The sequence below is a fragment of the Globicephala melas genome, chromosome 17 (assembly GCF_963455315.2).
Source record: "Globicephala melas chromosome 17, mGloMel1.2, whole genome shotgun sequence".
Classification (NCBI taxonomy): Eukaryota; Metazoa; Chordata; class Mammalia; order Artiodactyla; family Delphinidae; genus Globicephala; species Globicephala melas.
The window spans coordinates 16,217,213-16,244,222 of NC_083330.1; the positions used below are offsets into that span (position 1 = coordinate 16,217,213).

Below are 27,010 nucleotides of genomic sequence, written 5' to 3' on the forward strand. Positions count from 1 at the left end.
TGTATTTTCTCTGTCTGGGCAAGAAAACTGCCTTTCAATTTCATAAAATAATGGACACACCCCAAATCAGGCAGTTGTTTAGGTAGTTCTATCCTTCACACTTTTCTAAAGTTTCTAAAGTTTCTACAAAGAGAATGCTCCTTTAAAAAAGACCTGTGTTTAGAAAACCATGTGATGGGTTTCCCAAGTTATTACTTCCTGCGTAAACTGCAGGTAGTTACGTCAAAAAGTCTATATAAACAATATTTGAAAAAAAGAAAAGCTCGACTGAAGTACAAATTGGTGCCTTGTATTGTGGTTTTATTCTGCTAGTTAGACCTGAGACCCATCCTTCACTTCCGGTATGTGGGCCTGTAGGGGGTTCTTGAACTACTTGCAATTGTTAGCACTGGTTTAGGCTGGAGAAATCGTAGTGTATGTGTGTGTGTGTGTGTGTGTGTGTAAAAGAAAGAAGTGCACATATATTACTTTGAAGAGTGTATACCTTTCAACGTGGCTCAGGCCCCAAAAGGTTCTTAGGGCCTAACAAGCCTCCAGTTCCTGCCTTCCAGTAACCTTTGCCTTGAGAAGATGAATCATAGAAAGAGAGTTACGCTTGAAGTTGCAGTGATCTACATGTGATCAACCCCCTCGGCCGACAATGACCTAATCCCCGTCCAGAGCCAAGAGGGCACCTTTAAATTAATTCCCAGACCAAACTCAGTCAAGGGCAACAAAGACCACATTCTGACGCCCCAGGGGCACTCGGTTTTCACAACGCGTTTTATTATTCATACAAAAATAAATTTATTTACATTTGCTAATTACTGCAGTAGTGCGGCCTGGCGCAGCGGCGCGTTCCCCCGGAGCAGGGTCACTAGGTACGGAACAGCCTCTGTGGCCCGCCCCGCCGGAGGAAGAACGTGGACGCCGAGAGGCAGTGTTGGAGGCGGGGGCCACCCCAAGCGGCGAGGCCAGCTGGGGACAGTCAGGAGTGAGGGGGAGGGGAGCTGCAAGTAGGTGTGGGAGGAGGGAGCAGAGGGAGGCGCCGAAGGAGACCCGAGCCGGCTTCAGTGGGGAGAGCCGGATGGGAGGCTCAAGCCTAGAAGGGGAGGGGGGAGACGGAAGCCAGGTGACGGAGAGATGGGCGCCTGGGGGGAGTGAGAGGCGTGACCGCACCTGAAAGCCGAACCGCCAGGGCCACTCCTGGCAAACCCAGCTGAGTTGGTCTCAGAAAGCGCGCCTCCACCTCTCCCCGAGCGGAGACTGCATCGTGTGCCCGCCAGGAGGGCGCTGCCCCGTGGGATACAAACCTGGCCCAGGTGTGCCACACTCTCTTTGCAACTTAAAGACGCGCCCCAGGTAGGTCTCACGTGAAGACCTCCGTCTTTGAAGCCGATTGTCGAGAGCGCGCTCTAACAATTACCTAACCGCGAAAGGCCTGGGCTGCGCGGACTCGTGCCATCACCCACGTAGATCTGGCTCAGCCTGGGAACGAACGCCCAGGCGGCTGCGCGCTGGGCTCAGACTGCAGCGCCGGCGTTAGTCTACACTGCTAAAGCCCGAGGTTGGAGCTGGGTCCGCGTGTAAAGTGTCGTCGCCCAAACCCGCGGCAGCCTAGCCGTTCGCACCTGCGATGACGGCCGCGCCGCGGAACCCTGGGGCTCTGCACCCAACGCCCGCCACCTGTCGAGTTCACAGTCCCGGGGTGGAAGTCTAGGAGAATCCAATGGAACTGTCCTCCCATTCTTGGGGGTTCTCACGCTCTCTCCCTTCTCTCCCTGACTCCCAAACACACTCGCTTAACCAATAATCCCTTCAAGTGAGTTCGAGTTCGATCTAAGCGGTGGTTCCACATAATCTGTTGGCTGCGGAAACTTCTTTGGTGTCAGAGTCGGGTCGTCCCGAGACCACAAATGGCCATGTCTGTAAAATCAAAAAAAGCATCAGATACTGGAGGAGAAACGACCGTTTCAAACCGAAACCGCTCTCCAGACGGAACCCTGGAATATCCCCGGCTTTGAGTAGCTCAGATTTTATCAGTATTCTGGGAATCTGCGTGTCTTCTCTCTAAACTAAGACTTTAACTTTACTGTATTTTGATCACGTGAGACGGGAGGTGTCCGTCCATGCTGTCCTCACGATGATTCCGCGAAATTTGCATGAATTTGGAATTCTGTTGCTTAGTTCCCTTCCCCCCAACAGACACACACACACACACACACACACACACACACACACACACGCACACACCAATCAGCCATTCGCTCCAAATAGGAACTGGGATATGATCTTTCTCAAGCCTGGAGAATTGGCAGGTCGGAGAGGGACTTTCCAGACAAATCCCGTTTGGGGAAACCTCTGCTGTTCTTCAAGAATTGAAAAACCCAAAGGCTTTCGAAAAGAGATCGGCCTTCCCTCCTTCCTTTCAGAAAGTAAGGCTTGTTGATTCAAACCTGTCTGACGCTTAGCTGGAAAAAGCTAGGAAGCGAGATTTGCCAATCAATCTACAACGGGACAGAGGACTCAGATGGAACTTAGATTTAGCCCGGAAGCAGGATATTAGACAATAGCTGTCACTGGGTGATGCAAACACAGAAGGGTGGATGGTTCTCCTCCAGGAAAATGGCTGGCCCCTCCGGTGATCTGGGAGAAACTAAACTGGCCTCCTCACCACCCATACCGGAAACCCCCTACCCCCGGTTTTCCCCAGCGGTCAGACTCTGCCCGGCACCCGGGAGCGCGCCGGGCATCTCTCGGCCGCCCGCCCCGGGCCTCGCGCGCCGGGCCCCTACCAGGTTCACCGGGTGCACGTAGCCGTTCTCGTAGCGGTCCTCCTGCAGCAGCTGCCGCAGGTGCGCGATGTAACTGGAAGCCAGCCGGAGCGTGTCCAGCTTGGAAAGCTTGGTGTCGGGGGGCACCCAGGGCAGGCTGGTCTTGAGCCTGGAGAAGGCTTTGCTCAGCACGCGCATCCGGGCGCGCTCGCGGGCGTTGGCCGCGTTCCTCTGCGACTGCTTGCACTCGGCCGCCGAGCCCTTGGGCGGGAGGGGCTTCTTGCCACCGCCGCCCCCCGCCACCCCGGGCCGTTTCCTCTTGCAGCCTCCGGTGCCGCCGGCCGCTCCCAGCGTACAGCGCTCCTCCTCGCCGTCGGGGTCTTCCTCCTCCGCGGACGAGTTGTCACTGGGCGAGATGTAGCTGCGCTCGGCGCCGCGGAGGGGCGGCCTCTTGGAGACGGGGACCGGGTACCCGCGCTGCAGCTCCCGCAGCTCCATCTCCTCGGGGTCGCTCCCCGAGCTGGTGGACATCGCCGTGTCCCCCACGCCCCCGCCTTCCGCCCCCAGGCCAGTCTCGCGGCCTCCGCCTTCCGCTCCCTCGCGGAGGCGGGGGCCAGGCTGAACTCCGGTGAGGACCAGAGACCCGGGTCGGGAAGTGCGGAGCCCAGAGAACGAGCCCCGCCGCTGACCCGGGAGAGCGTGGCCGAGAAGTCGTCGCCCGGGCCCAGGCTCGGCGCGCACCACGGCGCGCAGCGCCTTTTGACAGGACTATTTATCTGTACTCCTCGGAAGAAACCACCCAGGGCAAAGAAGAGGGGGTTGGAAAGGGGGGCAAGAGGTGGGGCGGGGGCGTGGAAGGGGTGGGGACCATTTTCAGAGTGCAGAGGATCTGCTGGTGGGGGCGGGGAAGGGACGTCTCTGTTGAGCCGGGATTTGGGCCCCTGTCCCCGACGGACCCATCAAGTGCGAGATGACTGTGCGCAGGGTGAGTGAAGGAGGGGACCTTGTTCGTACCCATGTACCCATCCCATTTCCACCCCGCGACTGATCTTAGCGATGGCGAAGGTTTCCAGACACGTGGAAACCCCAGGATCGCGACCTCTGCTTCTTTCCGGAGTCTTTTCAGCAGAACACTATTTTCCAAGTTCATCACTCATAACGTCTGACTGCCTATTCAAGCCTGGCCCGACAAAAGAGTAAAAGCAAAACAAGCAGGCAACACCAAACAGTCCGCGAGTTACCTCTCATCTCCCTCCCCTCCTTTCCTTTAACTTCGCTGTATGATTTCCAGAGCGCTTTCATCTACATTGGTTCCTTTCATTTTCAGACATCTGTGACTTAAATGTTATTATCTCCACTTTGCAGAACTTGAAGCTAAGCCGCAGAGATAGATATTAAATAAAGGACCCCAAATCAACAGGCTGGTAAGTAGAATATGGACTCAAAATCCGTGAGTAGAATCCCTGGCCCCTCGGTATTCCAGTCGCTACACGCCTCCCCGCCGCACAGCACAGATGCTTATATTTGCTATTTTTTGCTGTCTTGAGAGTTCCATGTGTTAATTTTGTTTTTAACACCACCGTGCGTAAGATAGAGGATCCTGCCCAGCGGTTGAGTTATAGTCTAGGGACTCGATGACTATTTTAGATGGTATGTTGAAGAGCGCGCTCCTGGATGCAGGATGTAAGTCAACACAATCGTCCAAAGTAAAATACAAAAACAAAAAAACCCCGACAAAACGGCACCTAGAAGTATGCCCCTCAAAGGAGACAAACCATAACTGCGGTCTTATCATTTTCTCACTCGAAGGGCCTTTGCGATACGTGGTCTGGGGATGTGTACTTCATTTTGGAAGTGGACACCAATGGCCAGCTATTGAATGCGTGCTGTGTGCCAGGCACTGCATTAGGCGCCCTGTGCCTGCCCACTGAGTAATTGAAACAAACACACAAAACTAAAACAACAACAAAATAATTCAAACCCTATGAGGTTGGGTTGGCGTTAGTTACTCCGTTCTGAGGAAACTGAATCTTCACACCCGAATTAGGTGTTTACTGTCCTTTCCCTACAAGCCCACAGCTTCCCAAGCTGAGCGAAGCTTAAGGAGAGACTGATGGGCAGTTAGCTGGGGACGGAGCGGGCAGAAGCCGCGGCTCCTCCAGCAGAACAAATGCGCCCGGCTCCATGCCTGAAGGGCCGCAACAGGTGGCTGGCCCGGGCTGACTTCATCACTCAGGCATCATCGTTCCACCTTCGTCTCCCAGGCCAGGCCTCCCCCGTGGGGGTGTTTCGCCAAACCCTTCCCGCTCGCCGCCGTTTGCAGAGGTTTTCTCCCGGTATATTTTGTCATTTGGTTGGGAGGCGGGGGTGGAGAGTAGGGGGAGGGGCTCCTTTGGGATCAGTTGAGTAAAAAGATCGCTCGCTCTCAGTTCTCTCTGGTCTGGGAAAACGCAGGGAATACTTGACAGAGCGTAGACATCGTTCCTGAAACGCTTGAACTTGAACTTGACTCTAGGTGTGCCAGGTGAAGGAGAAAAGCAAAAAAAAAAAAAAAAAAAAGAGAGAGAGAGAAGGGGGAGCAAATAAATATAAAGAGGAGATCTCAGGCAGCTTTTTGCATCGCCTATTGATGACTTGAAGCTATCAGCATAAATACAGAGTCTCACACATTAGAGGCAGGCATATAGGTTTTAAAAATCGGGATTGTTTATACAGGTGCAGAACAAAGTCTTTTCTTTAGAAAAGATTAATGGCAGGGAGAGCGCTAGATTTTCTCTAAACAGTCGCAAAAACTGTACCCAGCCTCAACGCGAAGTGGGTCATGGCCAGTTTCTTTTCCTCGAAGGAACTGCCTGACCCCAGGGATTCTTTTTTTTATATATATAGCTCTTTCCTTTTTCCTTCTTTTTTCTTTTCACTTCCTCCCTCCCTTCCTTCCTCCCTTCCTTCCTTCCTTCCTCCCTTCCTCCCTCCCTCCCTCCCCTCTCTTCTTCCCTTTCTCCCTCTGATCTCTTTCAAGAAAGACAGCTATTTTCTCTATTTTCTTTTATCTTGTTTTCATTTCCCCTTTCACTCCATTTCTTTCTAGTTACATTTTTATTCTTTCACTCTTTTTTTCAAGTTGCAGACTCCTAATGAAGATTAAGAAATGTATCTTCATCTACATTTCATGTTAGTATATAACTACAGTTTGCTTTAACAGGTTTGTAATGACATCTGACATTCGTCACCTCTTTAGACTTTCAAAATGCTTTTACTTTTCCTTCTCTCTCAGTGATTACAAAAACCCCGTGAGCTGAACAGTGCAAGTATAACTATCTCTTTTGAAAAACCTGTCGTTTTAATTGTTTTGGCAAGTTCCCAAGTGAATATTGTAAACGAACATTGCAAATGAATAATGAAATCTTTACTTTTGTATTTTTTCTCAAAGTTTTATAAAATAAACTCGTATTTTTGAAAAGTTCTATATTTACAGAAAAGTCATAAAGATAGTAGTACAGAGAGTTCTCATATATTTCACACCCAGTTTCCCCTATAATTAATATCTTACATTAGTAAGGTATATTTGTCACAATTAATGAACCAATATTGCTACATTATGATTAATGACATTCCACACTTTACTCCTATTTCCTTTTTTACCTAATGCCCTTTTTCTGTTCCAGGATCCCATTGTAATAATCAACCTTGATAGTCTGTAATTGATGATTTGACATCTTGAAGTCACGCCAAAACTGTTGACGTCCCTACCACCCCTGTGGTTTTACAGCACACAGAAATCATATTACTAACCTTCCAACTACTAAATAAAGAAGTGGTGGGGAGTTGTCTGGTGGGGATGTCCCCTCCTTAGCAGGAAGCAAATACAGATGTTGGAGTTTGTGTTGGAAGGTTAGTACTTTTCTATTTTAAAAAAGCACGTTGAAAGCAATTCCTATCTGCCCATGCTTTACAACCTTTTATATTTGTAACACAAATATACAGTTGTCTATGGTATATACTGATGATTTTGAAATTCTTTAAGATGTTCTCTTTAAGTATGCAGTGGGAGATGGGGTTAAAGTTACAGTCTCAAACATTAATTCATTTAATAATAATTAATAAATTAATAATCCTAGCTCTCCTGCTTATTAGCTGTATGACCTTTGGCAATTTACTTTTTCTGAGGCTTAGATTACTGATCAGTATAATATGAAATATCTAACTTGTTGTGAGGAAGGGGGAGTATATGAGCAATTGCCCAGGCCACAGCCTGATGCACTGGAGAAAATCAATAAATCCTAGTTATTTTTATTACTATGAACTGCCTTGCCCAACATCACACACCTAATAAAGTGTCAGGGCCCAGAACTGACCCAGGTTTTGTACACCACGGCTTGATGTGGATTTCAGACAGCACAAGATGTTTCTTTGCTTTAACTGCAGGCTTCTAGGGTGTGAAGTGCATGGTCCCCTTGCCGGACATTTTCCACAGGCCTCATAAGAGACATCACTGAGGGAAAATGGATGGGACTGCATCAGAAACTTTCTTTTTCCAAGTTTTCTCACCATAAAGTCACAGCACTTCTCCAAGCCTCACTTCCCCTATTTGAAAACTGGGATAAAACTCCTAAATCAGTAACTGAAAAGGATTAAATGAGATTGTGGAGAAGCAGCACACTAATTGTAACAGAGAAAAGGTGCTTAATTTGCTAAAATAAAAAAAAAATGCAGACTTTGGTTTTTAAAAAGGGAGAATGAGGTGGATTATAATTACAGACCATAGAAAAGAAGGCCATTTAATGCCACCTTCCCCTTCCTCCGAAGTAAATACTGGGTAAGGAAGTGTAAAGTTGGTCAGGTCAAGTGGGTTTAGAGTTTGTTTGCGGGTGGGAGGTGGATACCAAGTCAAAGCATGTGGTAAGTAGGTGCTTAAGAAATGTTTGTTGTTGGAATGCATTTCCCATATGACTTTCCTGGTGGTGTCTCCCCAGAGCCTCCTGATGTTCTGGGTTTGTCCAGTTGGCTGAAGAAATTGCCCACACCTTTGACCTAGAAAAACAAAGAGTCTAGACCAGCACTGTCCAATATGGATGTCACCAGCCACATGAGGTGATTGAGCACTTGGAATGTGGCTAGTCATGTACAATATTGTAAAATACACACCGGATATTGAAGACAATATGAAGAAAAGAATGTAAAATATCTCACTAATTTTTTTTAAAATATATGTCAAACGATGATGATAGTTTTGATATACTGGGTTAAAGGAACTATATTTTACCATTAAAAATAAATTATGAATTTTTACCGTTAAAAATTTAAAAAATGACCCTTGCTTTGTATTTTTACTATGTGGCTACTAGAAATTGGGAATTACAGATGTGGCTCGCATTATATTTCTATTGGATAATTCAGGGATTAACGAGGCAATTGTGCACTGAGTGTCTAATGTTTGCTGTGGCAGGTGTTGGTGAGCCAGTCTCCCGCCCACTCGGAAGGCACATTCTCGTGGGAAAAAGCACCATAATGCGGGAAGCACACATTACAGCACGTCTGCTCTCACTAATCCCTGTCATCTCGCCTGCATCTCTCCACGTGTACCCGACCCCGTCTAATCCCTCCAACCCTAGAACACGCTGAGAAACGCTTCCAGTTGGTTTGGATTTCCGCAGCTCGTTGCACTGGGAAAATTTACAATGAGGCGTCCATTCCCCAGGCAGGATGGCCACCCCGCGGACACCGACCAGGGCTCCAGTGCTCAGTTCGTCCGCCTTTTCTGAGCAACCCTGGGTACCGAGTACTACGCCCAGTTCCGGGTTAAGCGGCGCGCACGTCACGTGGTATACGGGTCACGTGATACGCCGTCTCACGGGGACGGGGAGGGGTCACGTGGGCGGCGTAGGTTTAGGCCCGCCACGTTTCTTTGTCTCGCGAAGCCGGAGCTGGCTTGTGTTCCGGGGTTGTCCCCAGGCTGCCTGACCTGGAAGGAAAGGAACTCCTGGCTCTTCCCGCCATCCACGTGGTCAGGTATCTGAGGGAACAGTGAAGCTCGCGGGAGGAGTTCTCTGTCACCCAGGACACAAGCGGCCCTCCCCCGCTCGTTTATCCAAGATTTGCGGCCAGATTTTTGCCTCCTTGGAGCCCCGTGAGGCCTTAGCGTTTAGACAGGCCAGGGCCTGGACACATCAGGTTTGCAGAGGCTGAAGGTAGAAAGGCCCGAGTTAAGAATGAAAAGGGAGCACACAACATTGTTAATCAACTATACTCTAATATAAAATTAATTTTTTTTTTTTTTTTTTGCAGTACGCGGGCCTCTCACTGTTGTGGCCTCTCCCGCCGTGGAGCACAGGCTCCGGACACGCAGGCCCAGCGGCCATGGCTCACGGGCCCAGCCGCTCCGCGGCATGTGGGATCTTCCAGGACCGGGGCACGAACCAGTGTCCCCTGCATCGGCAGGCGGACTCTAAACCACTGCGCTACCAGGGAAGCCCTAAAATTAAAATTTTTAAAAAAATGAAGGAGGAGAGAGGAAAGGTGATAAGACTCAGAGACCTCATTTTCTTTGCCATTTAGGACAGAAGGAAAAAAAATCATCATTGATCGTCTCTTCAACTAAAACGCAGGTGACTTTGAAAAAGACTTTTGTTTTTTTAAAGCAATTTGTGTGGGAGCCAATGCCAAGGCGTAACTGTTCTGCAAACCCCAGATAAGGAATAGAAAGCTGCGGGGCTTCTGCAAATGACTTTGAATGCTCCATTAACAGAGATAAGTAGCTCCACCCTCAAGAAGAAAAGCCCCGTGGCACAGCTTCCAGAGGCTTGTCTGCAGAATCCCTGGACTTCACTCATTTGGAGGATCCTGAAGGGCGAGCTGGGCTGGGCTGTGGCTCATGGGTCTGATAGCAATCTTATTTTTAAAAATCCCTCGAGACAGCCTTTCATTCTTAGGCAAAAGCTAAGAAACTCTGTCTTAGCAGTTTTTTCTTTTACTGTTGATTTTTATCGGCAGTACTTTGGAAGTGTGAAAATACGCCATTACCAAAACAGCCCTTGAAATGTAGCACACAGCTCTGGTTTCCAGTATGTGGTCCCAAGCCTTGGATTTAATTGTGGAGTTAACGTGGGAGAGAATGACATTCTGCCATGTGGCACGTACTGGAAAAAGGCCCCTCTGCTGTGGACATTAGGAGATCTCTGCCTATCAGCTCCATGGCCTTGGGCCACTTGCTGGCCTTCTTGGAGCTGTTTCTCTGTTTGTAGCCCACCTCTCAAGTGGTGACGAGGGTCAACAAGATTGCCCGGCAGCGCGCAGGCTCTCCTGGAAAGTGTAGAACATGGTACAAGGTCAGTTATTACATTATTGTCCTCATTCTCTCTCCTAGGGGCTCATTCTTCTCCTACCCCCTCACCCAGCAGTCGGCTTTGCGCAGTGTCACTCTCGTTTTAGTAGCCCTCCACCCTCTACCCCTTTCCCCGCAGTGCCTCATCCCCTATAGAACATCAAGTGAAAACAAAATGCCGCCTGGCGCCAGAAGGAAGTTCTCTTGTAATAGATACTTTGTGGTGTCAGAGAGAAGGGATTCTGTGCACTTTGTCAACCGGTCCCTTAAAATCTTCTGTAAAAGCGGGCCTGGCTTATTTACATACAAGTTTTGCTTCCCTAGCCCCAAGCCCTTTTAATCTCCAATTCTGAAGTGAGCTCTCATAACATCAGAGAACAGGGAGGTGTTGGGGGCAATGTGCGCACTTTTTCTTGATGTTTTTTTTTTTTCCTTTGGATTATTTGTGCTGCTTTGCCCAATTAGCAAGGATAATGAGGCAATTAGCTTGCAGAGGAGGCTGCTACGTTTTCGCTGTAGGTTTCAGTCTCCAAGAGAACTCCTTGAGGATGTTGGAAACAGAATTGCCTAAGATATCCTCATGCCGGTTTCATCACCCTGCCATTACTCCTTAGATTGCCACATTCAGGCAACTTCCTTTCGGCAAGACAGTCGAGGAATTAAAATAAACAATAAGAAAATGAAAAGACTAAACAGTCAACTCAGTAAAGGCGGAGACTGTGCCTTGTTCAGCTGGGTATTCCCAGATACCTAGCACTACCTGTGAAAGGTACTACCTAAATATTCGGTGACGAAAATCATTTGCAAACACGTGAGCACAATCTAGTATTCACCCATAATTAACGGGAGACACACACTGAAACCATTATTTGCCCTTCATTTAACCAACTCAGTCCAATGTGCTCTACCCCACTATCAACCCTTACAGAGATCCAGTTCCATTTCTCATTAACTGAATGGATAATATATAGCTATGATCTATATCATAATGTAAGAGATGTCTATGTACTTACACTATACTTGCCACAACTCCAGAGTTCATCCTAAATAACTGAAGAATTACGTGTAATGTAAACATCCCAGCAATAAGAGTTCTTATAGAAATGAAACCTGGCTTTAAAAACTGTAACTGCTCTTCCTGATTGGAAGAAAATCAGAACTTTGATACAATTTCAGGGGATCACAGATCTACAGAGCCTCCGATTAAACCTTTATCATAGAGTAAGGGGAGAATGGAGCCCTAAAAGGCCCACCCATTTAATGGGTGAGTAGAGAGGGGGGATTCAGAGAAAGAAAGACAGTCATCAGAGAGGTGAGAGGAAACCAAGAGTAGTGTTTTTGAGAGCAAGGGAGGGGTTTCCGGAAATAATGGGTGGGGACTTCCAGTTGAGGTGGTATGGTAAGGTCACATTTTGAAGCTTCTCTTGTACTCTAAACACATGGCAATAAGAGTTAAAGTGTAACAGTAGGAAACTAAAAAGACATAACCATGTTCAGAAGCAACAAAAATACCTCTGTGGACTAGGAGTAGAACAGAAACCGAAGGTTGAGTGGGGTCGAAGCTCCTGGCAAATCCCTGGGGGATCCTCCAGGCAGGAGAGTCCAGGAGTTGAGTTCCTTTGCAGAAAGGGGGGACATAACTGGCCCATGCGAGGAGGGAGACTGGCCTGTGTCACTGCCTAAATTAGGATTCTGGAGCAGGGCTACACCTTAGTGAATGCAGCCACCGGGGAAACAAAAGAAAGCAAGCCCACTCAGCGTATTGGCTCTGTGACCGGATCACTTTCAATTGTTTTTTCTCTTAATTGTGGGTCACCGTTTCCCACTTCTTTGCATGCCTGGTGACTTTTGTTTGGAGGCCAGACATCGTGAATTTTGCCTGTTGGGTGCTGGATATCTGTGTTTCCTCATAAATATTATCGATCTTTGTTCTGGGATGAAGTTAAGTTACTTGGAAATAGTGTAATCCTTTCCAGTCTTGCTTTTAAGATCAGTAGAAGGAATCAGCCGTGCTCCTTCTGAGGCTAATTTTTCCCTCTACTGAGGCAAGACTCTTCTGAGCACTCAACCTAAAGCCCTGTGAATCATGAGATTTTCCAGTCTGGCTGGAGCAGGTATTATTGCTGGCCCTGTGTGAGTACCTGACTCACACCTGACTTTAATCTTTTTTGGTGGGAATTCCTTCAGCCTCAGGTAGTTTCCTCTATGCTTGTGCTGATCAGCTGAAAACTCCGGACGGACCCTCTGCAGATCTCTGGAGTTCTCTCTCTGTGCAGCTCCCTTCTCTCTGGTCCTCTGTTCTGTGAATTCTAGCTGCCTCGTTCTCTCTGCTCTCTCAGCTCTGTCTTCTCCACTCAGGGGGCCTGCCTGGATTCTCCCTTTCTGCTCCTCAGCCTGGAAACTTCTTCGGTGGCAACAGCTGGGGCAGCTGTAGCAATGACAGGGCTTTTCTTGTTTGTTTCCCATCTCTTAGGGTCCACTGCCTTTTACTGCCTCATGCCCCGTGTTTGGAGAACCATTGTTTCGTACATACATTTTGCCTGTTGTGTGGTTGTTTGAGGCAGAGAGGTGAGTCTTATCTCTGGAAGTCAATTTCGGCCACAAGTGGAAGTCTTTGGAATTACACCTTAGTAGGAAACTAGTTTTTTTTTGTTTTGTTTTTAAGGGTTAGAGTTGCTTAAGGATGCTTATATTTTGAGGAAGAAATTAAAGATATTAAAAATGTGAGAAACAGAAGGGAATAGTGATGGGCCAAGTTCCCACGGGAGGTGGAAGGAGATGGGGGGGTAGCTTTGATGAGCAAAAGATACACCCCTTTGCCTGAAATGAGTCAAAAATCAATAATGTAGGATGCCACCGTAGATCAGGAGAGGTTTCTTATGGGAAGAGGTTAGCCCCTGATGGGCTTTGTTTGCTCAGTGGAGTATACCTTAAGGTTATCAGTGTAGGATAGGTGAATAGGCATGAGGTATCCAGGTTAACAGAAGTGGGAAATGTGAGGAGCAGCCATTTTGGGGAATGGAAGAAAGGACCGGGTAGGTAAGGAAAAGTCTTTCAAAGCAGTGTTAAGGGCCCTGATAACTTTGACACATTAACAAATGTGAAGTTTTCTAGCACAGTGGTTGACATGTAATGGTTATTAGTTAGAAATAGTTGAATCTTGATGATAAGATTCCCTGTTTACATCTCTGGTAACAAGAACTTGCAAGGATAAGCCACTAATGGGTTCATCAGGTTTTGACGAGGTCGAGTGGCAGTTTAGGAAAATGGAGTTTAGGGGAGATACTCTTAGAGATTTAGATGAGGCTTCAGTAGTTGGAGACCCATGGTATGAAGGAGGAAGCAAAAATGAAGGCATATTTTTTTTTTCTTTTGGGGTTAGTGGAAAGGATTTGCAGACACAGTACCACTGTGTTGTGTAAGTTTTGACATAGACATTGACATAGAATACAATGTGGAAGAATACAAAGTGGAAGAATCCATATATTTAATTATTATTTATATATTATTTATTTTTATTATTTCTTATATTTTTCAGTTGTGCCTTGACCTTACATCCAAAATACATAAATGCATGCATACATGCATACAGACACACGAACTATACTTCAAAATTTAGGCTACCTGGAGGTATTAGCAGATTTCTTTCAATATATCCCACAGCAATTTAGAACACAGCAAATATTGGGTATTTTAAATCAATGCTTTATTGGGTATTTTAAATCAATCAGGCCCCCTGATTTCTTAATATTAGCCATAGGGCACTCACTGGCATGCGATATACAGTTTAATGGGGAAAAAAGGTAGAGTAGGTCAGGTTAGTCCCCAACTGCCCTTATCTTCTCACTCTTCACACTAAATTTCGATACTTACCCACATTTTACAATAAAGGTACCAAAGTTAAGAGAGGTGAAGTCCCTTGCTGAGAGATAGTTGAAGGGGGAACACAGATTTCCAGACTAGGCGTCTAGCACTCTGGTTACCATATCATGCCCATGATGGTTAATTTTGTGTGTTGGTTTGGTATAGGCCACAGTTCCCAGATATTTGGTCAGACGTTGTTCTAGATGTTTTTGTGGAGGTATTTCTTTTCTTTTCTCTCTCTGTCTTTTTTTTTTTTTTGGATCAGATTCACATTTAAAACAGTAGACTTAGAGTGAAACAGATTATCCTCCTTAATGTGAGTAGGCCTTATCTGATCAGTTGACTGTCTTAATAGAAAAAGACTGACCTCCCTAGAAGAAAAAGAGGAGATTCTGCCAGGAGACCACCTTCAGACTTGAACTCCATCTCTTTCTTCTGTGTCCAGCCTGCTGGCCTACCCTTCAGATAATGTTTTTAAACAAAGACTGTTAAATCCTAGAGAATTTGTAATCAGGATCATGTATAATATCAGGCATTTCTAAATTGGGAGTGTTTAAATTATAAAGGGATAGTGAATCTCACAGTCCTTGATATTTAGTCCTCATTTTAGAAGTCATGGAAAAATTAGTCTAGCCAGGGAGGAAAATGTCCCAAGTAACTATAAAGTATCAACACATTGACTTTTCATATTTTTTTGATATTACTGTGCTACTTGGTTGAAAAATACTGACCTTAATTAAAAATTTTTCTTTACAATCATTGTTTGGATGGATATAACCACTGAATCTTTTCCTTTAATAGAAATATAATTCTCATACCATAAACTTCACCCTTTACAAATATGCAATTCATTGTTTTTTAGTATATTCACAAGGTTGTACAACCATTACCATTATGTATTTTCCAAACATTTTTATAATCCCAGAATAAAACCCCATAATGATTAGCAGTTAACTCCTCACCTCCTGGGATCTCTTCTGCAGTTTCTGGAAACCACTAATCTTTCTGTCTCTGTGTCTTTGTCTATTCTGGACATTATTACATAAATGGAATCATCTAATTCCATTTATAAGCCATCCATATGGTAAGCTACAGACCTTTGTGCCTTATTTTATTTCACTAAGCATAATGTTTTTACAAGGTTTATCCATATTTTAGCATATATTAGTACTTCATTTTTACATGGATGGATAATATTCCATTGTGTGTATATACCAAATTTTGTTTATCCATTCATCAATTGATGGGCATTTAGGTTGTTTCCACTCTTTGGCTATTATAAATAATGATGTTATGAATATTTTTATACAAGGTTTGTGTGAACATATGTTTCAAGTCTCTTGGGTGTACATGTAGGAGTGGAAATGCTGAGTTATATGGTAGCTATGTTTAACTTTTTGAGAATCTATCAGATGGTTTTCCAAAGTGGCTGTACCATTTTATATTTCCAGAAGCAACGTAGAAAGGTTCCAATTTCTCTACATCCTCACCAACACTCTTTATTGTACTTTGCTCTGATTGTAGGCATCCCAGTGGGTGTCACGTGATGTCTCATTGTGGTTTTGATTTGCATTTCCCTAATGACTAATGATGTTCGGCATCTTTTTACGTGCTTGTTGACTGTTTGTATATCTTCTTTAAAGAAAAGTCTATTCAAGTCTTTTGTCCATTTTTAAATTGGATTGTTTGTCTTTTTGTTGTTGAATTGTAAGGATTCTTTATTTATTCTTAATACTATACCTTAATCAAATATATGATTTGCAAATATGTTCTCCCATTCTGTGGGTCGTGTTTTCACTTGATAGTGTCCTTTAAAGCACAAAATTTTTATAGAAATACCATACAACCCAGCAATCCCACTACTTGGCATATACCCTGAGAAAACCATAATTCAAGAAGAGTCATGTGCCACAATGTTCATTGCAGCTCTAATTACAATAGCCAGGACATGGAAGCAACTTAAGTGTCCATCGACAGATGAATGGATAAAGAAGATGAGGCACAATATACAATGGAATATTACTCAGCCATAAAAAGAAATGAAATTGAGTTATTTGTAGTGAGGTGGATGGGCCTAGGCACTGTCATGCAGAGTGAAGTAAGGCAGAAAGAGAAAAACAAATACTGTATGCTAACATATATATGGAATCTAAAAAAAAAAAGGTTCTGAAGAACCTAGGGGCAGGACAGGAATAAAGACGCAGACACAGAGAATGTACTTGAGGACACGGAGGGGGGAAGGGTAAGCTGTGACAAAGTGAGAGAGTGGCATGGACATATATACACTACCAAACGTAAAATAGATAGCTAGTGGGAAACAGCCACATAGCACAGGGAGATCAGTTTGTTGCTTTGTGTCCACCTAGAGGGGTGGGTTAGGGAGGGTGGGAGGGAGACGCAAGAGGGAAGAGATATGGGATGTGTGTATATGTATAGCTGATTCACTTTGTTATACAGCAGAAACTAGCACACCACTGTAAAGCAATTACACTCCAATAAAGATGTTTAAAAAAAAGCACAAGATTTTTAATTTTGACAAAGTCTATTTTTTTTCTTTGATTGCTTAGGTTTTGGGTGTCATGTCTAAGAAACCATTATATAATCCATGGTCACAAAGATTTACTTCTGTTTTCTTATAAGAGTTTTATAGTGTCATTTTGTCTAGCTCTGTGGTTGATTTTTAGTTAACTTTTCTGTATGGTATGAGGTAGAGATCCAAATCCTTCTTTTTTTTCGCATGTGGATATCCACTTGTCCCAGCACCATTTGTTGAAAATGTTGTTCTTTCCTGCATTGAATTGTCTTGATATTGACCAAAATGAGTTGACCATAAATATAAGGGAATATTTATGGACTCTCGATTCTATTCCACTGATCTATATGTCTGTTCTTATACCAATAACATAAAATCTTAATTACTGTAGCTTTCTAATAAGTTTTCAAATTGGGGATCTTTTTCAAGATTGTTCTGGTTATTCTGCATCCCTTGAATTTCCATGTGAGTTTTTTTTTTTTTCTGAGGTACGCTGGCCTCTCAGTGCTGCGGCCTCTTCCATTGCGGAGCACAGGCTCCGGACGCGCAGGCCCAGCGGCCATGGCCCACGCGCCCAGCCGCTCCGCGGCACGCGGGACCCCCCCAGACCGGGGCACGAACCCGCGTCCCCTGCATCGGCAGGCGGACTCCCAACCACTGCGCCACCAGGGAAGTCCCTTCATGTGAGTTTTATGATAAGCTTGTCAATTTCTCAGCCAGCTAGAATTTTGATAGGAATGGCATTGAATCTGTAGATTAACTGGGGAGAGTATTGCCATCTTAATATTAAATCTTCTGATCGATTAACATGGGATCGTGATTCATTTATATGTTTGTTACTATCTTTCAACATGCTTTGTAGTTTTCAGGGTATAGCTTTTACACTTCATTTGTTAGATTTAGTCCTAAATATTATTTTATTTTATTTTAATTTTTTTGCGGTACGCGGGCTTCTCACTGTTGTGGCCTCTCCCGTTGCGGAGCACAGGCTCCGGACGTGCAGGCTCAGCGGCCATGGCTCACGGGCCCAGCCGCTCCGCGGCATGGGGGATCTTCCTGGACCGGGGCACGAACCTGCGTCCCCTGAATCGGCAGGCGGACTCTCAACCACTGCGCCACCGGGGAAGCCCGGAATTGTTTTCTTAATTTCGGTTTTGGATTGTTCATTGCTAGTGAATATAAATACAATTAATTCTTTGCATATTATTCTTGCACCCTGCAACCTTTTTGTACTCTTTTATTAGTTCCAATGGTTTTTAGTAGATTCCTTAGGATTTTCTATATATAAGGTTATGTCATCTTCAAATGTAGTTTTACTTCTTTCTTTCCAATTTGGATGCCTCTTCCTTTCTTCTTTCCTCCCCCTCTCTCTTTCTCCCTCAGTCTCTCTCTCTCTCTCTTCTTCCCTCCCTTCCTTCCTCCCTCCCTCCCTGTCTCTTGCTTTCTTGCTTTTACTTTTTGGTTTAATTGTCTTAGCTAGAATGTTGAAAAGAAGAGGAAGAGTGTAAATCCTTCTCTTATTCCTGATCTTAGGGGAAAGCATTCATTCTTTGACCAATAGGTATGATGTTAGCTGGAGATTTTTTATAGATGTACTTTGTGATATTGAGGAAGTATCATTCTATTCCCAGTTTGTTTTATCATGAAGGGGTTTGGATTTTTTAAAATGCTTTCTCTACATCTATTGAGATAATCATGTGATTTTTTTTTTGTACTTTATTCAGTTGATATGTTGAATTAATTGGCTTTTGGGTGTTAAACCAACTTTGTGTTCCTGGAATAAATCCCACTTGGTCCTGATGTGTAATCCTTTTTATATGTTACTGGGTTTGGTTTGCTAATATTTTATCAAGGATATTTATGTCTATATTTATAAGAGATATTGATTTTCTTTTCTTGTTATATCTTTCTCTGTTTTTGGTATCAGGGTAATACTGGCATCATAGAACGATTTAGGAAGTGTTCTCTCCACGTCTGCTTTTTGAAAGAATTTGCGAAGGATTGGTGTTAATTGTTCTTTAAATGTTTAGAAGGATTCACCAGTGCATTTGTAGGCTTTTCTCCGGGAAATTTTGTGATTACTCATTTAATCTCTTGTCACATGTCTATTCAGAAATTTTATTTCTTCTTGAATCAGTTTTGGTAGTTTGTGTCTTTGTCTGAATTTGTACATTTAATCTAGATTATCTAATTTTTTGGCATACAATTGTTCATAATATCTCCTTGTTCATAATATCTCCTAAAATCCTTTTTATTTTTTGTAAAGTCAGTAGGAATGTTCCGTCTTTAATTCTTGATTTTGGTAACTTGAGTCCAGTCTCTTCTTTTTGGTCAGTCTAACTGAAGGTTTGATTTTGTTGATCTTTTCAAAGAGCAAACTTTTGATTTTGTTGATTATTTTTTATTTTTATGTTCTCTGTTTTATTTCCATAGTAAGCAGTGTCTTCTTCCTTCTGCTTGCATTTGGGTTACTTTACTCTTCTTCTTCTGGTTTCTTAAGGTAGAAGGTTAGGTTATTGGTTTGAAGTCTTTTCTTTTTTAATATAGGCATTTACAGGTGTGATGGATAATTTTATGTGTCAGCGTGGGCTAAGGGATGCCCAGATATCTGGGAAAACCTTGTTTCTGGATGCATCTGTGTGGGTGTCTCCAGCAGAGATTGACATTTGAATCAGTAGACTGCATAAAAATGATCACCCTCACCAATGTGGATGGGCTTTATCCAATCCGCTGAAGGTTCTGAATAGAACAAAAAGGTGGAAGGGGGCTTCCCTGGTGGCACAGTGGTTGAGAGTCCGCCTACCAATGCAGGGGGCACGCGTTCGTGCCCCGGCCCGGGAAGATCCCACATGCCGCGGAGCGGCTGGGCCCGTGAGCCATGGCCGCTGAGCCTGCGCGTCCGGAGCCTGTGTTCCGCAACGGGAGAGGCCACAACAGTGAGAGGCCCGCGTATGGCAAAAAAAAAAAAAAAAAAAAAAGGTGGAGGAAGGGAAAGTTCACTCTCTGCTTGAGCTGAGATATCCATCTTCTCCTGCCTATGGACATCAGCTGTCCTGGTTCTTGGGCCTTCAGACAGACTGAATTACACTACAAACTTTCCTGCTTCTCCAGCTCGCAGATGGCAAATTGTGGGACTTCTCAGCCTCCATGATCCTGTGAGCCAGTTCCTGTAATAAATCTCCTCTTACATGTATCCTATTGGTTTTGTTTCTCTGGAGAACCCTAATATAAAAGATATAAATTTCCCTGAGGCAGTGCTTTAGTTATATTTCTTAAGTTTTGGTTTGTTGTGTCTTCATTTTCTTCCATCAAAGTATTTTTTAATTTCCTTTGTGATTTCTTCTTTGACCCATTGGCTTTTTAAGGAGTGTGTTGTTTAATTTCTACATATTTGTGAATTCACAAATATCCTTCTATAATTGGAGAAATACTTTGTATTACTTCAGGCTTTTAATTTACTGAGACTTGTTTTATGATGTAGCATGTGGCCTATCATGGAGAAAGTTCCATGTGCATTTGAGAAGAATTTGTATTCTACTGTTGTTGTGTGGAGAGTTCTATAGATGTCTGTGAGGGCTGCATGTTTGATAGTATTGTTCAACTATTGTTTCTTTGTTGATCTTTCTAGTTCTACCAATTATTGAAAATGGGATATTGAAGATCCAACTATTATTTTTGATTTTTTGTATTTATTCCTTTAATTCTGACAGTTTTTGCTTTATGTATTTTGGAGCTCTGCATATAAGTTTATAATTGTTGTATTTTCTTGGTGAATTGACCCTTTTATTATTATTATTATTTAATCTCATAAAATATATTAAAGTCCATTTTGCCTGATATTGGCATGGCCACTGTAGCTCTTTTGGTGACTATTTGCAAGGTATATCTTTTCCATCCTTTTACTTTCAACCTATTTGTGTCTTAGAAGCTAGAGAATATCTTTTGCAAATAGCATATGGTTAGACCATGTTTTTTTAATCCATTCAGCCAATTTCTGCTTTTTAATTGGAGAGTTTAATTCATTTATATATATTGCAATAACCAGTGAGGTGGGGTTTACGCCTACCATCTTACTGTTTGTTTTTTGTATATCTTATGTCTTTTTTACTTCTCTGTTCTTCCATTACTGCCTATTTTGTGTGTTAAATAGATATTTTATGGTGTATGATTTTAATTCTTTTGTCATTTCTTTTACCATATATTTTTGGAATTATTTTCTTTTTGGTTGCCCTGAGGTTTACAATTAATATCTTAATTTATAACAATCAATTTTAGATTAATACCAACTTAATTTCAGTACCATTCAAAAACTTTGCTCCCATAGAGCTCTGTTCTCTTCCCCTCCTTTTTTCTGTTATTGTCATACAAATTACATCTTTGTGCATTGAAAGTCCATCACCACAGATTTATAACTATTGCCTATGCAGCTGTCTTTGAAATCAAATTGAGGAGTTACCAACAACAGAAAACATTTATATTGTCTTTTATATTTACCTTTTTATATGTACCTACATGGTTATCTTTACCAGTGCTCTGTTTTTCTTTATCTATATTCAAGAATTTGAGTTACTATCTAGTATTCTTTCTTTTCAGACTGCAGAGCTCCCTTTACTATATCTTACAGGGCAAGTTAGATAGTGACACATTTTCTCAGTTTGTTTTTTTAAATCTGAGAATGTCTTAATTTGCTTTAATTTTTGAAAAATAGCTTTGCTGGATATTGAATATTTTCTGTCAGCAATTTGAGTTTGTCATTCCATTGCCATGTAGTTTCCATGGTTTCTGAGAAGAAATCAGCTAATAATCTTATTGGGGATCTCTTTTATGTGATGAGTCACTTCTCTCTTGCTGTTTCAGGACTCCCTCTTTGTCTTTGTTTTTTTCACAGTTTGATTTTGATGTGTCTCACTGTGGATATCTGAATTTATCCTGTCATGATTTGTTGAGTTTCTGGAATGTGTAGATTCATGCTTGTCATCAAATGTGTGAAAATTTCAGCCATTATTTCGCAAATATTTTTTTATGCTTTTTTCTCTCTCTCCTTTCCTTTGGGACTCCCATAATTCATATAGTATGTTGTGTTCTACAGGTCTTTAGTCTCTTCTATATTTTTTATTCATTTTTATTTCTGTTTCTTAGATGATATTTTCAATTCAGCTTTCTTCTAGTTCACTAGTTCTTTCTTCTGGCTGCTGAAATCTATTGAAACCTCTCTGGTGAATTTTTCGTTTAAATTTATGTACTTTCAATTTCCAGATTTTCTATTTGATTTCTTTTTATAATTTCTGTCTCTGTTGATAGTCTTTATTCAGTGAGAAATCATTCTCAGACTTACCCTTAGTCTTTAGACGTGATTTTCTTTTAAAAGTTCTTTGAATATGTTGATATTTAGAATATATAACTTAAAAAATTTGTCTGGTTAAGTCCAATGTCTCGGCTTCCTTAGATATAGTTTTATATTGGTGGCTTTTTCCCCTCGTGTATGGGCCATGCTTTATTGTTTCTTCGCATGCCTCATAATTTTTATAGATAACCAGACATTTAAAATAATGTAATGTGGCAACTCTGGAAATTAGAACTTCCTCCTCCCCTGGGTTTGCTGTTTGTTGTTGTTTTTGTTTGTTTAGTGACTTTTCTGCACTAATTACTGTATTCTTGTTTGTTTTTCTACTTGGTTAGCTTAGGGGTCTGCTGATGATTCGACAGAGATTTCCTTAAATGCCTGGAACCAATAAATCCAGTCTTTGCTGAGTGGCTCTCTGTCTGTGTTGGGGCACAGCTTCAACACTTAGCAGACAGTTTACAGTTCTGCCTTCACCTTCCCTTCCTGCTTGCACAGAGCCTCAAGATTATCCAGAAGCGAGAGTTTAGGGCCTTTTAGGTCTTTCTTAAGCATGTACACAGCTCTGAGAATGTGCACAGACCTACTTGTGTTTGTGGCTTTCTCCATTCCCAGAAGCATGTCAGAGCTTTTCAAAGCCTGTGTAGAATTCTCATTCCCAAGCTTTTCCTTTTAACATTTTTGGTTAGCCTATTATTTTCCCAAAACATTATTTAAAATCTTAGGCAGCTTCAAAGTTAAGTAGTTGACTGTAATTTTTGATAAATTCACCTGGAGAAAAGACTTTTTTGCCCTGAGTGAGTTCTGAGTCAGGTTAAATAAAGATATCACTTCAAGTGGGGTCTTCCAGAGAACTAACAGGTCACGTAATGACAGAGCTCCACCTCATGCTGCTCCCTTCAGTGGCTGCCAGTCTGCTGATTTTCACTGTGATTATCAGTTTTCAAGGCTACTGTGGAGCTGGAGAGGAGGAATGGGCACAGGGCAAATTAAAATGCCTCAGAGCACACTGTTCTTACCAAGATTAAGCTGTTTTTCTTGAAAAGCCATTACCCAGATTGCCAGGATCTTTTGATTAATTTCTAGCATTCATACAATATTGATCCTGACAATTTTTTGGGAGTTTTCTTATTGCTTTAATGGAGGATATGGAGGAGAGAATTTTTGGAGGTCCTTAATCTGCCATTTCTGCTGACACCATCCCCTTTCCCACTGAATTGTGATGTATATTATATATATCATGAGATCCAGTTAGAAAGGCAATAAATGAAGTGCCAGTTATGCTTTGCATGTGTAGGAAGGAGAATGTTGAGAGGCCTCACGTGTGTTGAGGAATTTACTTTCAGTCTTCTTTCAACTCCCCTTGGTGCAAGAATCAGGGGAATCAAGAAGCAGCTAGCCACTGGGGTTCAGCAAGACTCTTCTCACATTGCTTGTCTACCACACTGTCCCATGTAAACCACACTCCTGTGCATTTGTGCATTTGTGCATTTGTGTTTTTGCCTCTCCATCTTCCTTAATAACGTTTCTGTGGTTAAGACTTTGCATGGCAAGGACTGACTCATTCCCTTGAGAGAGTCCGGTGTGCTAGCCACTGTGTTCTAAAGACTTTCCCTCTATACCCAAGAGGGAAAGCTACTTAGAGGAAGGGGTGCTCTTAACTATTTGTATCTATGATGATGTCAAGTTAATATTATTTAATACTTTTGTAAAACAGTTCCTAGGTTAATAAAAATAAACAAAATGTATTTAGTTTCTTTCTTTTATTCTTATTTCCCTAATACTTTCACATACAAACACAAGTCTTCTGTTACTAACAAGTAGCAATAGTCATTTCAGCAGATATTCAGTCAATAAATTCTGTAATGAACCCAGTTAATTTAAGTTCACTCTTTCAGCAAGGACATGGTGAGCACCTACTATGGACTAGGCATGTGATTAAATTTGTTGCTCTTATTCTTCCAGCATTCTCCTATTCCTTCCATATCCTGGCTGTAAACTATGGACTATGAGATTGACTTCTTTACTTCCTCTTGCTGTATCCATAAACACAGAACCAAATGATCTAGATGTCACACAAAATATTCAGTGTTGTTTCTTTCTCTCTCTCTCTCTCTTTCTTTCTCTCTCTCTCTCTCTCTCTTTCACACACACACACACACACACACACACACACACACTTACACACACAAAGTGAAATAGAAAAACCACCTATAAAACCAATGAATGTTAAGGGCAAATAATGTTTTAAGCTCACACCACTTCTTCGTATGAGACAAGGCATACTAGACTATGGTCATCAGTTAGTTTTTTCTCCACTGGTCTTGCGCAATATCCAGAGATATGTTCAGATACTGATTTGAGATTGTGAGGTTGTGGGGGAAATTCTCCTCTTGAAAGTTTCCACCTCTACATTCAACACGTGCAAGGTATCATTTTTAAAAATATTTCATCAGTTTACTGTGTAGAGTTCAGAATTTGCTGGTTCAGTCTTTGAGTTAATGAGATTGCCAAGATTTTCCAGTTTCCTGTGTGTCACCTTGTTTCCTCTTTGTACGTAAGCAGGCATAGTCCGCATGGGGCTTGATGCTCCCAGTCGTGTGGAGGAGGGTGGGAACATTGGCAGCTGCCAGCACGGCTGTGGTGGTGGACGGCTGGATGCAGGTGCACAGCCTGCCTCCATCTGACAGGCTTTAAGGCTTGCATTCTCTCTAGTGATATCCAATATCCTGGCCAATAAGGTCCTTCAAAACAACTGAAACAACCCAGTAACACAGTTTCACCAGGGCATCCAGTTGCATAATGTTCACTCAAGTCTACATGGATAAAACATCTTCAGTGTGTTATTTTTGTGATCTGCGGGACAGGTAGTAACTGCTGGATGAGTTGTTCTTCTGGTAGAATGTTCGTGCAGAATTCTGAAGCTGTCGAATGTTGGTGTGCCTCTGATTAGAAGAGTCTAGTCTCATCGTCTGATGACCTGGACTTAGTGCCATTCCACCACTAACTCACTAGACCATGGATGAGTCACTTAACTTTTCTAAATCTCCATTTCCTTGGCTGTAAATTGAAAGGAATAATCCCTGCCTGGCAGTCTCACAAGGTGGTTTTGAGAATGAAATGATAAGAATGCATGTGAAAGTAGTTTGGAAATGGCTGTTAGAGGCAGATAAGAGCTCAGGATTACCTCTCCTCCCTGCCAGGTTCTCACCTATAGAGGGAAGACTCACTAGCCAGATGGGGGTTCAGGGCATCATCCTGTTAGGCAGAGATGTAGAGAACAAAATTCAGGGCTCTGGGAGATCTACACTGGAGAACGTGGCTTAGACCTGAGGCCAAAATTGTGTCCCCTGCCTCCCAAGCCAAATAAAAACCTTTGTATTTGCAAAGAGAGCCGAATCTGCTGGGCAGCCTCCAGTCCACTCAGTGCCAGTTCCAGGGCTGCTTCTGCAGGGCGGGAGGAGCTGGAACACAGAGAGAATGGCAAGTATCCCTGCGGGTGGAGCAGGCCCTTCCGAAGAGGTCAGTGCTCAGAGACAGGAGGAGGAGGGGGCTGTCCTTGCCTGAGCCTGGGTGGTCAAAGAGAACTAGCCGCCCTGCCACAGGCGAGGAGTGACCTGTCATCTCATCAAGCAGAGAAACAGGCTCTCGTGGAAGCCAGGCTCCCACCAAACATATTAGCAGCCCTCCATCCTGAGGGGAGGAACAAGGAAAGGAGGAAGGAGACAGGGAGTGTTGACTTCATCACTCTCCAGAGGGAGGAGGAGACTGGCAGTCTGCCTCTCTATGGATTTGTGAGGGAGAGCAAGAGTGCCCTCCTGTCGCTCAGCCATGGCAGTGAGGCCTCCAGAGGGATCAGGATTTGCCTTTATAGAGTTTGCCTCAGTGAAAAGTCTGAGGAAGTTGTTCATTAAGGTACATTAGAGATTATTTAAACAGGCCCCTTGTTTTACAGGGAGAAGGGGCCAAGGGCAAGTGGGTGACAGGCTCAACGAGTTGATGTCAGTTGTCTAGTTCTCAGAAAGACTAGGTCCAGAGAACAGGACGCTCACCAGGGAGGGTCGGAGGGGGGCCCTGGGCTACCAGAGAGACCAGTAGGGGAGCAGGGGGGTGTGTTCTCAAATAGGAGAGGAGAGAGCAAAATGGATGTGGAGGAGATGAAGATCACAGTTTTGTTTAAAGCAGGTTTCTTCAAATATTAAATCATAGCTATGATTTAGATAATCAAGATGAAGTGAGTTTAATTATGTAAAGAAGGAATAGGTATTTTCTTCTCACTCCCCTTCGAAGGTACATTTTCCCCTCTGTAGGATTTATCCTCCAAGTCCTTATGATGAAAAAAATACACGGGGTTCCTTTGGGCACTACCACTCCCCACCACATGGGCAAGATGGGGCTGACCTACTCCCAAGGCTAATGGGTGGTCTGCTGACTCAGACCTGGCCACTAAGAACATTTTATTTCCCTGACCACAGAAACTGGTTCAGGGAAGGGCATGTGCCCCAATCCAGGCAAATGACACCCTTTCCTGGACCTCTTGGAATTGAAAATTCCCTTTGCTGGAGGGTCTGCCGCTGAGATGGTATGGTATAACCTAAATATAAAGCATCTTGTCACCAGGAGGAGGAAGTTGGCTTGAGAATAAAGCCAGCCCAGAGGAAAATGAAACTGAAAGATGGAGAGAAGCATATTTTTAATGATATTTTTGAACAGCTTAATCAGGCATGTCCAAGGTCAACATCTCAATACAATTTTCAGTTACGTGGACCAATACACTCCATACTTCCCTTTATTTTTTTTAAAGCAGTTTAATTATGGTTTCCATCACAAAATCAAAAGAATCCTGACTAATACACTTTCTCTTTCTCTTTGGCACCTTTCAAACATGTTACCTGTGAGTAGCATTTTTCTTTTCTCCTCATCTTCCTTTCTCCTCTTTATTCACCAAAGTATATCCTAACTTGAATAATAAAACAAAAAAATCATATCTCATTTATCAAATGTTAGGAGAATGTTCTATTTTTCAGCAATATTAAGCTATTTTTTTCCCTAGGCTGACTTTAGAGTCATAGTATAGTAATATCACAGAAGAAAATGTTTTGCAGTTATTTATTGCTAAATAAATATTTATTTATTATATTTACCCCAAAACTTTGTGCTTACAGCAGCAGTCATTTTATCATCTTATGATGTTGTCT

The 27,010-nt window shown here is 43.2% G+C and overlaps 1 protein-coding gene and 1 long non-coding RNA gene across 2 annotated transcripts in view; one reads left to right on the plus strand and one right to left on the minus strand.

The window, feature by feature from the left end:
• Positions 1-812: 812 nt before the first annotated feature.
• MSC (musculin) lies at positions 813-3,535 on the minus strand. The gene is made up of 2 exons (XM_030859577.2): positions 2,775-3,535; positions 813-1,905 (listed from the first exon to the last, which is right to left on the minus strand). The coding sequence occupies exons 1-2, from the start codon at positions 3,282-3,284 to the stop codon at positions 1,819-1,821; spliced, it is 597 nt and encodes a 198-aa protein (XP_030715437.1). The 5' UTR covers positions 3,285-3,535; the 3' UTR covers positions 813-1,818.
• A 131-nt stretch (positions 3,536-3,666) lies between these two features.
• LOC115854939 (uncharacterized) overlaps positions 3,667-27,010 on the plus strand; it is a 133,584-nt gene continuing 110,240 nt past the window's right edge. The window contains exons 1-6 of the long non-coding RNA XR_004040180.2: positions 3,667-3,738; positions 4,119-4,177; positions 6,419-6,644; positions 7,727-7,844; positions 8,200-8,525; positions 9,039-10,078. This is a non-coding gene — a long non-coding RNA (uncharacterized lncRNA). The remainder of the gene's footprint in view (positions 3,739-4,118; positions 4,178-6,418; positions 6,645-7,726; positions 7,845-8,199; positions 8,526-9,038; positions 10,079-27,010) is intronic.

Coding starts and splice junctions, on each gene's coding strand:
- MSC (XM_030859577.2), bottom strand. CDS start 3,284: ATGTCCACCAGCTCGGGGAGCGACCCCGAGGAGATGGAGCTGCGGGAG. Junction 1,906..2,774: donor ACGTGCACCCGGTGAACCTG/GTAGGGGCCCGG, acceptor TTGATTTTACAG/ACATGGCCATTTGTGGTCTC.